The following is a 16,285-nucleotide window of genomic DNA, read 5'->3' as shown; positions in this document are numbered from 1 at the left end:
TGAGGGGCAACAGTACAAGTACTTGTACAGTACCTTGTACTGTTGCCAGGGAACAGGGTGAGGGATAACAGGACAGGGTGAGGGGGTAACAGGGCAGGGTGAGGGGTAAAACTCAGGTGAAGGGTAAGAAAATAGGACGGGCCAGTGTACTGCAGACAGGTGGTGCTGGTTTTGTGGCAGCACAGTTCCAGTTTGCTATTGTTTGCTGAATTGCTCAACCTCTGATCAGGGCAAAATGATCTTTTCTTATTCAATGAATGTTGTTTTACTAGAGTCGAGCAGCATCAATTCCACGTCCAAAACCTAGTGAGAATGATTTTGAGACAATTAAATTGATCAGTAATGGAGCATATGGGTAAGTCAATTATTGGTTCATTTGAAATCTTTTCTTTTGAAAAGTTGCAGTGAGTTGGAATAAATGAATGGTTTTAACCAGCTGTCTGTGTTCCCAGAGCAGTGTATCTTGTCCGACACACAGAAACAAGGCAGCGATTTGCCATGAAGAAGGTTAACAAACACAACCTGATCCTCAGAAATCAAATCCAGCAGGTCTTTGTTGAGCGTGACATCCTGACCTTCGCTGAGAATCCGTTTGTTGTCAGTATGTACTGTTCCTTCGAGACCAGGCGCCACCTCTGCATGGTGATGGAGTATGTGGAAGGTAAGGATTGAGAATCGCAAACAGCAAACAACTCAAGCCACTGGTGAATCAGGTCCAACTGCCAGGTCATTTACCATTATTGTGATCTTGTGTCTGAGAATAAAACTGGACAGTGGAGCAATACACATCATGAAGTACCAGTTTTGTCATAGCCACACCCTCAGACAAGGTATTCTAGAGCCTGACCACATTTGGTTTATTTTCATTTCACTTTTCCTTCTTTTGCAAATTACTTTATGCCCTCTCGTTCCCAATCTTTCTGCCAATAGAAACATTTCCTCACCCCTTCTGCCCTCTTGACCTTCATGAATATGAACACCTTGATCTGATCTCCTCTCAAAATTCTTCAAGGAAAACTATTCCAGCTTCTCCAATTTATCTTCACAGCTGAAGTTCCTCACCCTCGGAATCATTTTGGTGAACTTTCTCTACATTCTGTCCAATTTCTTCTTATCCTTCCTAAGTGCATTGCCCAGAAATGGACGCAACACACCAGCTGAAGCTGAGCTAGTGTCTTATACAAATTGAGCCAAATTGCTGTGCTCTTGTCATTAATGTCCCTTTTAAGGAAGTCTAGCATCCTGCGTTGTTTAATAATCACTCCCTCACCCTGTTCTGCTGCTTTCAATGATTGATACAGAACTATTCCCATTTGAATACTGTTCCTGTCCCCATCTCCCTGTGTTAGGGTTCCGACTGAACTCAAAACTGGACTCAATGTGTACAATAATGGGACCTGTCTATTAAATGCAGTCACAGACTCATCATTAAAGCAATGGCAGGAAATGTGAAATAACCAGGAAATACAATGTGGAATAACGGGAAGCACCATTGCTGGGGAATGGTTTGGCGTAACAGGGCAATGCCAGTGCAGTGGAAGAAGTAGCACAGAAATTTCACTGGGAAATTCTGTGTTAAATGGGAAACAGTGTGCTATAAGGGCAATCATTAGGGATTTACTTGATCATACAAAAGGAGAGACTGACTGACACTAGGAATGGTTGATTCAGGAGGGACACGCTTATGATTTTCACTGTAAGCAGTACAAGACTGAGTGGAGAATAGCTCCATTATCCTCCTTCACTAACTCCCTATCTAGACTGTAACACTGGTTCAATGTAACTGCAAGAAGCTAGTTTGCTGTAATGTGCAAACACCAATGTGGTGTCATATGGCAGGAGAATGTTGGAGTGGTATTACAAAGGGTGTATCTTAGTATCAGTTATCAATGGATGTTTTGAACTTATGCTTGTGACTGAAAATTGCTGTTCCTTTGAGACTTCTTGAGGCCTGAGGTTAATGCAGGACACAGATTAAGAGTCTGACAAACTGCATTTTAGAAATTTGGCTGCAGCAACTGACAGAGAATTTTCACTGCTCCCGCAATCTCTGACTGTGGCAACAAACAAACCGTGGAACCACTGACGTCTAAGTTACAATGGGGGACTAGAGCAAGTTGCACAGAGATTTGGCCCTCTCTGGACCCACAGAGTCATGGAGATGTACAGTGCGGAAACAAACCCTTTGGTCCAACTCGTCCGTGCCGATCAGATATCCTATATAAATCTAGCCCCATTTGCCAGCATTTGGCCCATATCCCTCTAAACCCTTCCTATTCATATCCCATTCAGATGTCTTTTAAACATTGTAATTGTACCAGCCTCCACCTCTTCCTGTGTAGCTCATTCCATACACGCACCATCCTCTGTGTGAAAACGTTGCCCCTTAAGCTCCTTTTAAATCTTTCCCCTCTCACCTTAAACCTACACCCTCTAGTTTTGGACTCCCCTACCCTGGGGAAAAGACCTTGTCTATTTACCCGATCCATTCTATAGCTTTGTCTCAGATTCTGCATGCTGTATATTGTATGAAGAATAATCAAATGTGTAAAGGCTGTAAATACAAATGCAACGGAAAACACAATGGAGTCAGTTCATTTTTTCAACACTCATTCCTCACACAGTCCCAAACATAGACTGGAAAATATTGAGAGGGGCAAGGTTTAATAGGGACCTAAGGGGCGACATTTTTACGCAGAAGGTGGTACGTGTATGGAATGTGCTGCCAGTGGAAGTGGTGGAGGCTGGTACAATTACGACATTTAAAAGGCATCTGGATGGGTATATGAGCAGGGAGGGTTTAGAGGGATACGGGCCAAATGCTGGAAAATGGGACTAGATTAATTTAGGATATCTGGTCGACATGGACGAGTTGGACCGAAGGGTCTGTTTCCGTGCTGCACAGGTTTATGTCTCAATATTAGAACAGGAGCCCAACATCTGGTCATAAAGGTTGGATTCGAAGGAGGAGAGAGAAAAGAAGATGGAAGTGTTTAGGCAAGGAATTCCAGAGCTTAAGACCAGGGCACGTTGCTGATGGGGAAATGATTAATATTGGGACATCCAAGGTCATAGTGCTGGATTTGACTGATTCTGCTCTGTGTGTTCAGGTGGCGATTGTGCTAATCTTCTGAGGAATATCGGTCCCCTGCCAGTTGACATGACCAGGATGTACTTTGCAGAAACAGTTCTGGCGTTGGAATATCTCCATAATTATGGCATTGTGCATCGGGACCTCAAACCAGACAAGTAAGAAGTGTCACAGAATTTGCAAATATCATCTTGCACCAAGGAACCATAAAAGTGTAGGGAAATTTGATAATAGGATAAACTTAAATGCTTTGTATCTTAATGCATGAAGCATTCAGAAAATGGTCGATGAACTAAGATGCAAATTGAGGTAATGAATGTGATCTCATATCCATTGTGGAAAAAAGGTTACAAGGAGGTCAACTCTGGGAACTTAACGTTCAGGGATATTTGACCTTTCAGAAAGACAGGTGTAATGGAAAAGGTGGTGGGATAACACTGTTAATAAAGAGATGGAATGAGAACAGTTGTAAGAGACAATCTCAGCTCAGATGATATAGAGTCCATTCAGTGGAGATAAAGAACACAAGAGAAAGAAGACATTGTTAAGAGTAGTGTAAACACTCCCAGACAGTAGATACTTTGTAGGAAATGCTATAAAAAAGACAAATAGTAGAAACATGTGAAAGTAAAAAAGCAATAACTATGGGTGACTGTAATCTTCATGTTGATTGGGTTAATCACATTGGAAAGGGCAGCTATAACAACAAATTCGTAGACTGCATTAGGGATTGTTCCCTAGAGCAATATGTCAAGGAGCTAACCAAGGAGCAGGCTATCCTGCATCTGGTAATGGGTAACGAGGCAGGTTTAATAAGTGAACTCAGAGTAAAAGATCACCTCGGAAGTAGTGATCATAACATCATTGAATTTAATATTCAGTTTGAGAGTGAGGACCTTGTGTCAGAAACAATTGTGTTTAACTGAAGTAAAGGGAATTGTAATGAAACAAGGATAGAGTCTAAAATGAACTAGGTAGATAGATTAGCAGGAATGGCAGCATGTAAGCAGTGACAGACCTTTAAGGAGGTAATTCATGGCTCTCAGCAAAAATACGTCCCAGTAAGGAGGATAGATTCTAAGACAGTGGTAAGCCAACCATGGCTAACAAAGGTAGTTAAGGAAATTATTAAGTGGAAAGAGAAAGCAAAAGATCAGTGGTAGCCCTGAAGACTGGGATAAATTCAGAATCCAGTAAAAGTGGGCTAAAAAAGATAATAAAGGCAAAGGACAAAGAACTGAACAGGAACAGGCCCTTCAGCCCACCAAGCCTGCACCAACACACGATGCCTTTCTAAACTAAAAACCTTTTACCTGTATGTCGTGCATATCCCTCTATTCGCTGCCTGTTATATATTTGACAAGAAGCCTCTTAAACGTTGCCATTGTATCTGCCTCCACCATCTCCCCTCACAGCGCATTCCAGGCACTTACCACGCTCTGAGTAAAAAATTTGCCTCTCACACCTCCTTTAAATTTATCCCCTTTTACCTTAAGCCTAGGTCCCCTAATAATTAAAACTTCTATCCTGGGAAAAAGACTCCGACTATCTGTTCTATTCATGCCTCCCATAATTTTGTAAACTTCCATCAAGGTTGCCCTCAACCTTTGAAGTTCAAATGAAAACAAACCAAGTTTGTCCAATTTCTGCTCACATCTAATGCCTTCCAAACCAGGCAACATCCTGATAAACTGTTTCTGTACCCTCTCCAAAGCCTCCACATCATTCTGATTGTGTGGCATCCAGAACTGTACATAATTTCCAAACGTATCTGTGTGAGTTTCCTCCAGGTGCTCCAGTTTCCTCCCATATTCCAAAGATGTGCAGGCGAGGTGGATTAGCCATGGGAAATATAGGATTACAGGGATAAGGTGGGGGTGTGGATGGGTCTCTTTGGAGGGTCAGTGTGGACTTGATGGGCCAAATGGCCTGCATCCACGCTGTAGGGATTCTATGATTCAGTCCCATTAATTCTCTTGTATACATTTCTCACCTTTTAGCTCCCAATTCTCACTCATCCATCGGCTTTCTGGTGTTCTGAAAGTTTTTTCTGTATTTTTCCCTTTGTGTGGGGATGGGGAATAATGAGCAGGTACTCTAGTTAACAATATGTAACTAGTGATCTCCACAAGGATCTATGTTGGGTCTCATCTATTCACCTTTTCCACTGATCCCTGATATGATGGATATAAAGTGAAAATCTAATTTGCCAATGACACAAAGCTAGAGAGTATTGTAAACTGTGTGGATGGAATTATATTAGAAAGGGATATGGTGTAATTCTAATTGGACCTAAATGGTTTAAAACAAGAAACTTTCAAAATGCTGAAACAATCGTATCCAAAAAGAGTTTAGGCTCAGATGTGAAGCTCAGTAAAATTTCATGGACAGAGATGTATGGTTGATCAATTGTAAATATTAATTATGAAACTTCTGGATTTTGGATTTTCAGAATTTTCAAGGGATTTGAGGAAAAGGGGTGAGGTTACAGATCATCTATCTTGAGCGGACATTAAGCCCTCCTTCTGGGCCCTGTATAATGTAGACTTGGCGTACAATCTGGGACAATCATGTGAGAAGTCTGTTGAGGACTATCTAGATGTCAGGAGCAACATATTGTATTTTCCAGGAGAGCCCCCCATGTTGAGCGTCTCACTGTGGAGCAGCTAGGTTCTTATTTCTGGGAATTATTGTTCATTCTCACCCTTATTAACACCCAATCTCACCTCATTAATACGCAGCTAGGGCATCACAGAATGGATAGAAACTAGATGCTGAGAATTCCCATGGAAGTCAGACTGGGACCCTTGCTACTGCACATGTCACATGCTCCTCTAGGCTGCCATCTTGGACACATGCCACCAATATCTCAAGGCCAACAACAAGGGCTTCTCTAAATATATAAAAAGAGAGGCCAAAGTGAGCATGACCACTTTAGAGAATGAGGCTGGTAAGATAATATTGGGGAATTGAGGAATGGTAGAGGAGTTCAGTAAATACTTTACATTAGTTATCACTGTAGATGGCATTAATAAAATTACAATATTATTAAATAATCAACCTGCAAGAGAAGGTCTATCACCAGACAAAATGGAAAACTAGACATTAGGGAAACTAGTGTGGTTGAAGACAGAAATGTTCCCTGATGGGATACAAAGTAATAGAGTCATACAGTTATACAGAAATTGACGGAAACAGACACTTTGGTCCAACTTGTCCATGCCGATCAGATATCCCAATCTGACCTAATCCCATTTGCCAGCATTTGGCCCATAACCCTCTAAACCCTTCCTATTCATGTACTCATCCAGACGCCTTTTAAATGCTGTAATTGTACCAGCCTCCACCACTTCCTCTGGCAGATCATTCCATATACGCACCACCCTCTGTGTGAAAAATTTTCATCTCGGGTCCCATTTAAATCTTTCCCCTCTCACTCTAAACCTATGCCCTCTGGTATTGGACTCCTCTACCCAAGGAAAAAGACCTTGGCTATTCACCTATCCATGTCCCTCATGATTTTATAAACCTGTATAAGGTCACCCCTCAGTCTCCAACACTTTAGGGGAAAAAGCCCCTGCCCTATCCAGCCCCTCCCAATAGCTCAAACCCTCCAGTCTTAGCAATATCCTTGTAAATCTTTTCTGCATCCTTTCAAGTTTAACAACATCATTACCATGAAAGAGCGACCAGAACTGTATGCAATATTCTAAAAGTGGCCTAACCAATGTCCTGTACAGCTGCATCATGACCTCCCAACTTCTTTATTCAATTCACTGACCAATAAAGGCGAGCATACCAAATGCTGCCTTCACCTCCCTGTCTACCTGTGACTCCACTTTCAAGGAACTATGTACCTGCACCCCTAGGTCTCTTTGTTTGGCAACACTCCCCAGGACCTTACCATTAAATGTATAAGTGCTGCCCTCATTTGCCTTTCCAAAATGCAGCACCTCACTTTTATTTAAATTAAGCTCCATCGGCCACTCCTTGGTCCATTGGCCCATCTGATCAAGGTCCTATTGTACTCTGAGATAATGCTGTTCACTGCCCACTACACTACCTAGTTTGGTGTCATCTGCTTATCATAGGATCTTATAGGAAGTAGCTCCAGAATTATTACTTGCACTGGTGGTAATCTCCCAGGAATCTTTAGATTGTGGAAAAGTCCCAAATGATTGTAAAGGTACAAATGTAACACTTTTATTCAAAGGGAAGGAGACAAAACAAAAGGTAACAATGAACCAGTTAGTTTAACATGTGTAATTGGGAAAATGTTACACTCTATAACAAAGGATGTAATAGCACAATATTTAGAAATGCATTATACAATCAAGCAGAGTCAGCATGGCTTCATGAAGGGGAAATCAAATTTATTAGAATTCTTTTGAGGATGTAACAAGCAAGGTAGATAAAAGAAATGCAATAAATGAAATATGTTTGTATTTATACAAAGTGCTTGATAAGATTCTACATTTTAGGTACTTAACAAGCTAAGAGCCCAAGGTAATAGGTTTAGCGGGTAGTATATTCGCATGGAGAGAGGATTGACTAAGTAATACAAAGAGAGTTGGGATGAGGGGGTCATTTTCATGGTGGCAACCTGCAATGAGTGGAGTACCACAGGGATCAGTGCTGGGGTCACAATTATTTACAAAGTATATTAATGACTTGCATGAGGAAGGAGAATGAACCATCACCAAGTTTTTTAAAAGACACAAAAACAGGTGGGAAGGCAAATGGTGAGGATGATGTAAAGAGCCTGCAGACAGATATAGATAGATTAACTAAGTGGACGAAAACGTGACAGATGGAATATAATGTGGGAAATGTGAAGTTTTGCATTTTGGCAGGAAGTACAGAGGAGCTGAACATTATTTAATTGGAGAAAGATTGCAGAAAGCAACAGAACAGAGGAGTTTGGGAGTCCTTGTGCATAAATCACAAAAAGTACATTGGGTAATAGGGAAGGAAAATAAAACGTTCACCCTTATTTCAAAGGGAATGGGGTACGAAAATAGGGAAGTTTTGTTAAAACTATACAAAGCACTAGTCAGACCACAGCTGGAGTACTGTGAACATTTTTCGTCCCTTATCTAAGGAAAGATATACTGGCATTGGAGGCAGTCCACAAAAGATTCACTAGGCCGATAACAATGTACTGTCTTATGTGGACAGGTGAGTAGGTTGGGTTTTCATTCATTAGAGTTCAGAAGAATGAGAGGCGACCTTTTTGAAACATGGAAGATTCTTAAAGAGACTTTACAGGTAGATGTAGAAAGATTGTTTCCCCTTGTGGGAGAGTCAAGGACCAGAGGGTATCATCTCATTTAAGATAGAGATAAGGATTTCTTTCCCCCAGAGAGTAATGAACCTGTGGAAATATTTACTGCAGAGGGCTGTTGAGGCTGGGTAATTAAGTATATTCTAGACTGAGAGAGAGAGACATTTTTTTGAATCAGTAAGGGATTTGAAGGTTAAGGGGAAAGGCAGGAAAGTGGAGTTGACAATTATCAGATCAGTCACAAAGTCAATGAATGGTGGAGCAGTCGAGAGGGAGAAAATGCCTTACTTCTGCTCTTATGGATTTGTGGTCTTATATTACTGTTGTATTGCCTTGTTGTTTGGCGCTGACATAAAGCCAGGCAGTTTGTCCTGGTTGGGTCAGCAGTGATCAGGTGAATGGATGGACATGTCACAGTGCTGTACAGTAACATGTCAATCTCACACTTGCTCCATGTGACAGCAGCTTCTGTGCAAACATATTGCATGTGCCTCAAGCAAACAGTCACATCACAAAGTCCTATGGGAGTTATCCTCACAGGAGTCGAGGGAGGCACCCATCAGATGGGAGTCAGGGGTCAGGGGTCAGGGGTGGGGATGGTTGGGGTGTTTTAGCTTGCGAATCCAGTTCAGGGACTTTGGCATGGTAAGGCATCGAGTTGGGCAGTTACTATCACGATCCATACCATTACAGTCCAGCGAGCAGGTTACAGTCAGCATGAAGATCCAGAGACTACGTGCTGACCTCCTTTCATTGTTACCCTCTCTCCCCCTCTGTGCCCCTCCCTCACTTTGTGCCCTGCTCCCACTCAATGCCCCTCCTCCACTCTGTGACCCCCCCCCCCACTGTGTCCCACCCCCTAGCTGTTTCCGTCCCTCACACAGTCTGTCACCCACACTTTCCTTCCCTCACCTGTGCCCCTTCCTCACACTGTGCCCCTCCCCCACACTGATCTGTTCTAGTTATACAAACCTCTCACTGAATTTCTAAAAGTGAATTACTCCCATCTCTTCCTGAACATCCCCTCTCAACCCCGGTCCCCAACCCCCCACCCTTCCCACACCCCATTCCCCGGTCCAGTCCCAACACAGGACAAGAGTTAAATTTCCTGTCAGCTGAGGTTTTGAGTGTCCTGAAGAGATTTTGATGGGGACGAGGTGGTTAGTCAATGATGACCATTTGCTTTGCCTGCAGCCTGTTAATCACCTCAATGGGCCACATCAAGCTGACTGACTTTGGCCTATCGAGGATTGGACTCATGAACATGACGGCCAACTTGTATGAGGACCACATCGAGAAGGACACCAGGGAATTCATTGATAAACAGGTAGACGGTGGGTGTGAGGGTTAGGAGGAGAGGGGGCCTGAGGGACTTTATGAATCGTGCTATCAGAGGATAAGCTGAGGTCAGAGGGCTGAGAGTTAGTGGGGGTTGTGTTGTGTTTATGTGTATTTTTAGGGGTTGGGTTGTGTGAGAATTGAAATGTTGGGGGCGTGGGGTTTGGAAGTGCAGAACAGTAGGTACAGGTAGGTGGAATGAGGGAATTTCAGATGGCAGTGGGTTGATGAGAGGAAACATTTAGAGGGCAGGAGGTGGGTAGGATTGAACAGAAGGGCAGTGCGTTTGAACGGCAGGGCATCAGCATGTGGTGGGGTCAAAGGGCAGGATGTTTGGTTTTCTCAGTATTTTGTGATGGAATGAGTGTGTTTCAGTTTGTCGCTGAGTGTCCTTGTTTTTGGCAGGTTTGTGGAACACCAGAATATATTGCCCCAGAGGTGATCCTCAGACAGGGATATGGAAAGCCTGTGGATTGGTGGGCCATGGGAGTCATTCTGTTTGAGTTTCTTGTTGGTTGTGCTCCATTCTTTGGAGAGACTCCAGAAGAGCTTTTTGGACAAGTGGTTAATGGTAAGTTATTTCCGAGAATGCGTTGGAATTTCCAGAGTGTGATGGACACTAGGATTCTATTCCTAGGAAGAGGCTTGGTGCAGACTTACATTAGAGTGAGAGCTTGTAACTGTCTCCGGAGAAAGAATAAATGCTGAGGGACACTGAGGGTGAGCTGTTGGATGGAGGTGGATGGGAACTGGCATGAGGCTATCAAATCAGCTCTGTTTCTCCGCAAGTTTCTCTTCCATGGGCAGCAGGTGCCAGGTTCCTGCCACTCACTGTGTAAACTCATCCTCTTTATGTCTCCTGGTCAAAAAACCTAAAATGATGTCACCCAACCCTTGTGCTATTTGCTAATAAAAATACATTTTCTTTGCCAACCTTAATGAAATCTTTTCTAATCTTATACACATCTATCAAATCTCCCATCTGTCCGCTTTGCCCTAAGGAGCTTAACTGACGGTTCTTCAATCTAACCTTGTATCTAAAATCCTCCGTGTCTTGAAGCATTCTGAAAATCCCCTTGCGTCCTCTCAGTCACCCTCGCATTCTTGCCATTGTACAAGATGCTAGTTATTCACTAACCAGAGCTTTATAAAGAATCAGAATAATCTCCTTCCTTTGTATTCATGTAGAAAGCCCAAGATCTCATGGTTTAAAACAGGGGCAGAGAGTGCAAAAGCAAGGAGATGATGCTGAACTTGTATAAAACACTTGTTAGACTTCGGCTAGAGTATTGTGTTCAGTTCTGAGTTCCACACTTTCAGAAGGGTATGAATGGTGAATGGGTTGGAGAGGATATAGAAGTGATTTACAAGAACAGTTCCAAAGGTGAGAAATTGTAGTGATGAGGATAGATTGGAGAAGTTAAGATTTTTCCATTGGAGAGAACAAGGTTAGGAGGCAAGTTGATTGAAGTTTTCTAAATCATGAAAGGGTCGGTCAAAATAGATATGACAAAACTGTTCCTGCTTGTAAAATGATTGAGAATCTGAACGTATAGTTTTAAAGTGTTTTGCAAAAGAAGCAAATGTGAAATGAGAAAAATTTTTAAATTCAGCATGTAATTAGGGTATGGAATGCACTGCTTGGAAGTGTGGTGGAAGCAGATTCAATTGAAACGTTCAAGAGGGCATTAAATAATTATTTAATTGGAAATAATGCGCAAGAGTATGTGGAAAAGGCAGAAGATTGACACTAAGTCATATTGCCAATAAGTGCAGACTCAATGTACTGAATGGCCTCTTTCTGCATGTGACTCTGTAATTAATTATTTGCTGTATTATTAACTTCAAAGTTCTATGCACATGGTCACCCAAGCCCCTCTGTTCCTGCATATTCTTTAGAATTGAGTCATTACATCTATATCATCTTCCCTAGCCCTTCTGTCAAAGGGCATTACCTCACATTTCTCTGCATTAAATTCCACCAGCTATTAGTCTGCCCATCCTGCTAGACCCTCTACATCCTGTAGCCTGCTAATTGAGATTCTCTCTACCAAGTGGAAATCTGGTTTGCCCTGAACTACTTGGGAAAGCAGGTCTGCATGTGGCCTGGCAGGCCATCCCTGAGGGGCTGCAATCAACAGGAGTGATTTTCAAACACACTCGCTGAATGTGAGCCAGGAGATGGAGGAGGGCTTCTCCCTGATTCAGTCCACAGTTTATTCCTAGGGTCACCAGACTCAAAATGTTTACTCTATTTTATCTCCATAGATGCTGCCAGACTTGCTGAGTTTCTCCAGAAATTTCCATTTTTGTTTGTTACACATTTTCCCCATATTGCACTGTATCAACTAAGTTTTTGTCCATTTACCAACCTATGCATATGTCTTTGACTCTGTCTTTTCCTCACAACTTATTTTCCTATCTGCATTCATGTTGTCAGTAAACATGATTTCAAGACAGTCAGTCCCCTCATACTTGTCATTAATATAGATGATCCACTTGCCCAGCTCATTCTCCAGCAACCAGATCTAGCAATGTCTCTGTCCCATTTGGAGTGAGAAACATATTGGCTAAAAGGTTCTCTTGAACAGATTTCAGAAATTCCTCCTCCTTAAGCGTTAGTCCAACATTGCTAACGGTCCATTTTCCATTCAACACCTTACTGTTGTTTTCTTTAGATGTTTGAGGTTCTAATCTTTATTTTTATAGATATTTCCTACAATTCTTTGCTGTTTTATTAAAGTTGCTCACCCTTGTATCTGAATTATTTGTGTTTTTACAACAAGGTAAACGTTTCTGATATTATGGATGATGTTTCAGCAAGTCTGATTAGAGGATACCGCTGATATATTTTATTTTGTTGAGTTTGGAAGCAGCCTTGTATTATTTCAATAAATCTTGCAAAAGAGAATTTAACATAATCTACAAGAGCATTTTCTTTTAAAGTTTGAGCTCTGTATTCAAGTAATCTTTGAGGCAGGACCACTGCATAGTGGGTTAGGACAGTGTGCTCCGAACATGTTAATGGGGCCTGTAAAAGTTACCTCGGTCCTGTGTGAGGGACTCTGGGGACCAGGCCCATCTGGGACAAAAGAAATGAAATCCAATTGGTGATATTTTGCAGATGAAATGATATGGCCAGAAGGAGAGGAAATTCTTCCTGCAGAAGCCCAGGATCTCATCAGCAGGCTGTTAAAGCAGAATCCTCGAGATCGCCTGGGGACTGGTAAATGTGTCCATAATTCTGTCTGTACAGCAGCTCAAATAGTTTGTCAATTTCTAAAGGCTTGAATATATTTTAATGAGAAAATCAGATTGTTACCTGTCCCTTGACCCCATTTTGTGACCTTCGAGTGACGTTTTCCTGCCTTATCCATTATACAAGTGTTGATTAGCCCAAATATGAATTTCACTTTGGAAGTTGGGTGTGACAGAGTTATCTCCAGTTCCATCCGAGTCCCCAGGAAATGTATTTGTAGTAACCAGTGATTGTAGCTCCACTCCTTGCTCCTCACAAGACCACAAAGAGCTGGAAGGCAGAAACACTTTCACAGTGGCCAACATTCACTGGACTCTCCAGGACCAATAAAACTCTCCTGAGATGGGATGTTTGGATCTGTATTGAGTTTCACTTGGTGAGATGTGAGCAAAACTCTACATATAATCTCTATCCTTTCTATATTGCTCCTCATCAACTAAAGGTCACAATTCTATGATTACTTTTCATCAGATTTGTACCTGTCCATTAGCTTTTCACAAGTTTTATGATTGGGAATTGGGATTGAGGGAGGGGGATAGGATCAAGATAGGGCATGGAATGGGGGGAAGGTATAAAGAGGGAGATGGCATTGAATAGAGGATGGATTTTAAAGGTGATGAGATTGAAGGGTGAATGGGAATGAGGTGGGGATGGAATGGGGGATGGGATTGGCGGGAATAAGACTGAGGGGGCTGGGTAAAAGGGGGAATGGGATTGATGGGGGTGAGAGATGGGACTCACCCTTGCACTGTTTAATTATTTTTGACTGTTGTGTTGTGACAGGAGGAGCCCATGAGGTGAAACAACACAATTTCTTCACTCAACTGGACTGGAGTGGATTATTGCGTCAGAAAGCAGAGTTCATTCCTCAACTCGAGTCTGAGGATGACACCAGCTACTTCGATAGTGAGTTCAAATCAGGAATCTTAAGATCCTTGGATGTATAGTTATACGAGAACAGTGATTTGTTCATTTCTGATTTTTTTTCCCCTTTATTCATTCATGGGATGAGGGTGATGCTGGCTAAGACGGCATTTATTGCCCATCCCTAACTGCCCCAGAGGGCAGTTAAGAGTCAACCACATTGCTGTGGGTCTGGAGTCACATGTAGGCCAGACCAGGTAAGGATGGCAGTTTCCTTCCCTAAAGGGCATTAGTGAACCAGATGGGTTTTTCCCTCTGACGAATGACAATGGACAATGGATTCAATGCCATCATTAGATGGTTAATTCCAGATATTTTATTGAATTCAATTTCCACCATCTGCCATGGCAGGAATTTGAACCCTGTTCCCCAGAATGTTATCCAGGTCTCTGGATTAACAGTCCAGCGATAATACCACTCGGCCATTGCCTCCCTCTGTGTAGACTGTCACTATTGGACTGCTCTACCAGTCATTCCCAGAATTAAGGTCACTGCATCAATTAATGATCACCAATGACCATGTGTCCAGCTCACTCCCACTGGCACTGGATCCACCAATGATCATCAGTGACCACTTGTCTAGTCATTATCCTCAATTTAGAAGCATTTTCTCTAATGTCTCAGTGGCTGGTGATTCTTTCTAGTGTCACTATGTTCACTGATGTATTCAATGTCACTATATCTGGTGATTATCTTTATGTGGGTCCTATGTTGAGTGGAGGACGTGTGTTTGAATTATTGTGTTTGTCCATGCAGCACGCTCGGAGAAATATCAACATTTGGCATCAGAAGAGGATGAAGACACAAATGATGAAGAGTCGTCTGTGGAGATCAGACAGTTTTCATCCTGTTCGCACCGGTTCAGTAAGGTACAACAAATTCAATACAGGGCAAGTTTGGGGTAAGAATTCCGGAGGTCAATATTGAGAGGGTGACAGAGTATTGAAGGGTCAGTGCTGAGGGAACATGCCAGTGTTAGAGGGGCAGTGCTGAGGGAGTGCCGCACTGTCAGTGGGTCAGTGCTGAGGGAGTATTGCACTGTGTCAGGGTGAGTATTGAGGGAATGCTGCACGATGGGAGGGTCAGTGCTGAGGGCGTGCCGCACTGTCGGAGGGTCAGGGCTGGGGTAGTGCCGCACTGTCGGAGGGTCAGTGCTGAGGGAGTGGGCACTGTCGGAGGGTCAGTGCTGAGGGAGCGCCGCACTATTGGAGGGTCAGTGCTGAGGGAGTGGGCACTGTCGGAGGGTCAGTGCTGAGGGAGTGCCGCACTGTTGGAGGGTCAGTACTTAGGGAGTGCCACAATAATCATGTATAACCTTACTCTTCATTTCAATTGAACAAACTAAATTGGCAACATTTGTCTGCAGGTTGACTTCATCGTGTGTACTCAGTCAGGTTCTTAGAACAATATATTCTGGAATCAAATTGGATTGTAATAAGACATGATTAATTCACGATCTAATCATAAAAGATCCTCTAGGCAACAGTGATCATAACGTAATGGAATTTCACATCCAGTTTAAGCACAAAAAATGTGGATTCTTAAATGGCTTAAAGTTAAGTCAGGTAAATTACCAGAGTATGAAGACTGAGTTGGCTGAGGTAGACGGGGGAAATAGAATAAGAAGTAAAATGGGAGAACAACAATTACAGAGATGGCAGGAACTGCAAATGCTGGAGAATCTGAGATAACAAGGTGTAGAGCTGGATGAACACAGCAGGCCAAGCAGCATCAGAGGAGCAGGAAGGCTGACATTTCGGGCCTAGACCCTTCATCAGAAAACCTGAACAACAATTACAGACATTTATGGAGGTAATTTCTAAAGATCATTAAAGATATCTTCCATTGAGGATGAGAGACTCTGCTAGACAGATGCACTGTCTTTGACAAAAGGAAGTTAACTGTGGTCTCAAATTGAAAGGAAAGACTTTTGATGCTGCAAAAATTAGTGGTTGTTAGGGTTGGGAAAGATCTTGAAACCAGCAAAGATAAATGGAAAATGAAAGGTAAAATTGGAGCCTGAGAGAAAAGTGAGGAGATATAAAAACAGGCATTAAAAGCTTCTATAAGTGTATAAAAAGGGAAAGAGTAGCTAAAATGAGCGTTGGTCCCTTAGAAGGTGAGATTGTGATTTTAATAATGGGAAGTGAGGTGGCAGCAAAGGATTTGAGTATGTATTTTGTACCCACCTTTATAATAGAAGGCATGGAAAAGTCTCAAGAATTTTTGAAAGTCAAGAGCTAAATCAGGAGTAAGAATTAAGAACAATCACTGCTGTGAAAGAAAATGAAATGGGAAAATAAAATAACAAGTTTCAAGGTGCATGGCAGAAGTGTGCCAAAGACCCTGTCACAGTGTCTTCCAAACCCACAACTACTTCCATCTAAAA

At 42.4% G+C, this 16,285-nt stretch overlaps 1 protein-coding gene across 1 annotated transcript; it reads left to right on the top strand.

The window, feature by feature from the left end:
* Positions 1 to 263: 263 nt before the first annotated feature.
* Positions 264 to 14,765, top strand: LOC125488275 (microtubule-associated serine/threonine-protein kinase 3-like; the record flags this gene model as incomplete). Its single annotated transcript, XM_048621204.1, has 8 exons — positions 264 to 355; positions 453 to 661; positions 3,111 to 3,249; positions 9,570 to 9,702; positions 10,119 to 10,284; positions 12,838 to 12,939; positions 13,756 to 13,878; positions 14,653 to 14,765. Coding segments are annotated over exons 2-8 (939 nt in total), but the record flags the coding sequence as incomplete, so codon positions are not given.
* Between the last annotated feature and the right edge of the window lie 1,520 nt (positions 14,766 to 16,285).

The sequence above is a fragment of the Rhincodon typus genome, unplaced genomic scaffold, assembly GCF_021869965.1.
Source record: "Rhincodon typus isolate 14 unplaced genomic scaffold, sRhiTyp1.1 hic_rhity00000111, whole genome shotgun sequence".
Taxonomy (NCBI): Eukaryota; Metazoa; Chordata; class Chondrichthyes; order Orectolobiformes; family Rhincodontidae; genus Rhincodon; species Rhincodon typus.
The sequence above is the reverse complement of the archived record's forward strand: the minus strand, read 5'-3'. Positions and strand labels throughout refer to the sequence as shown.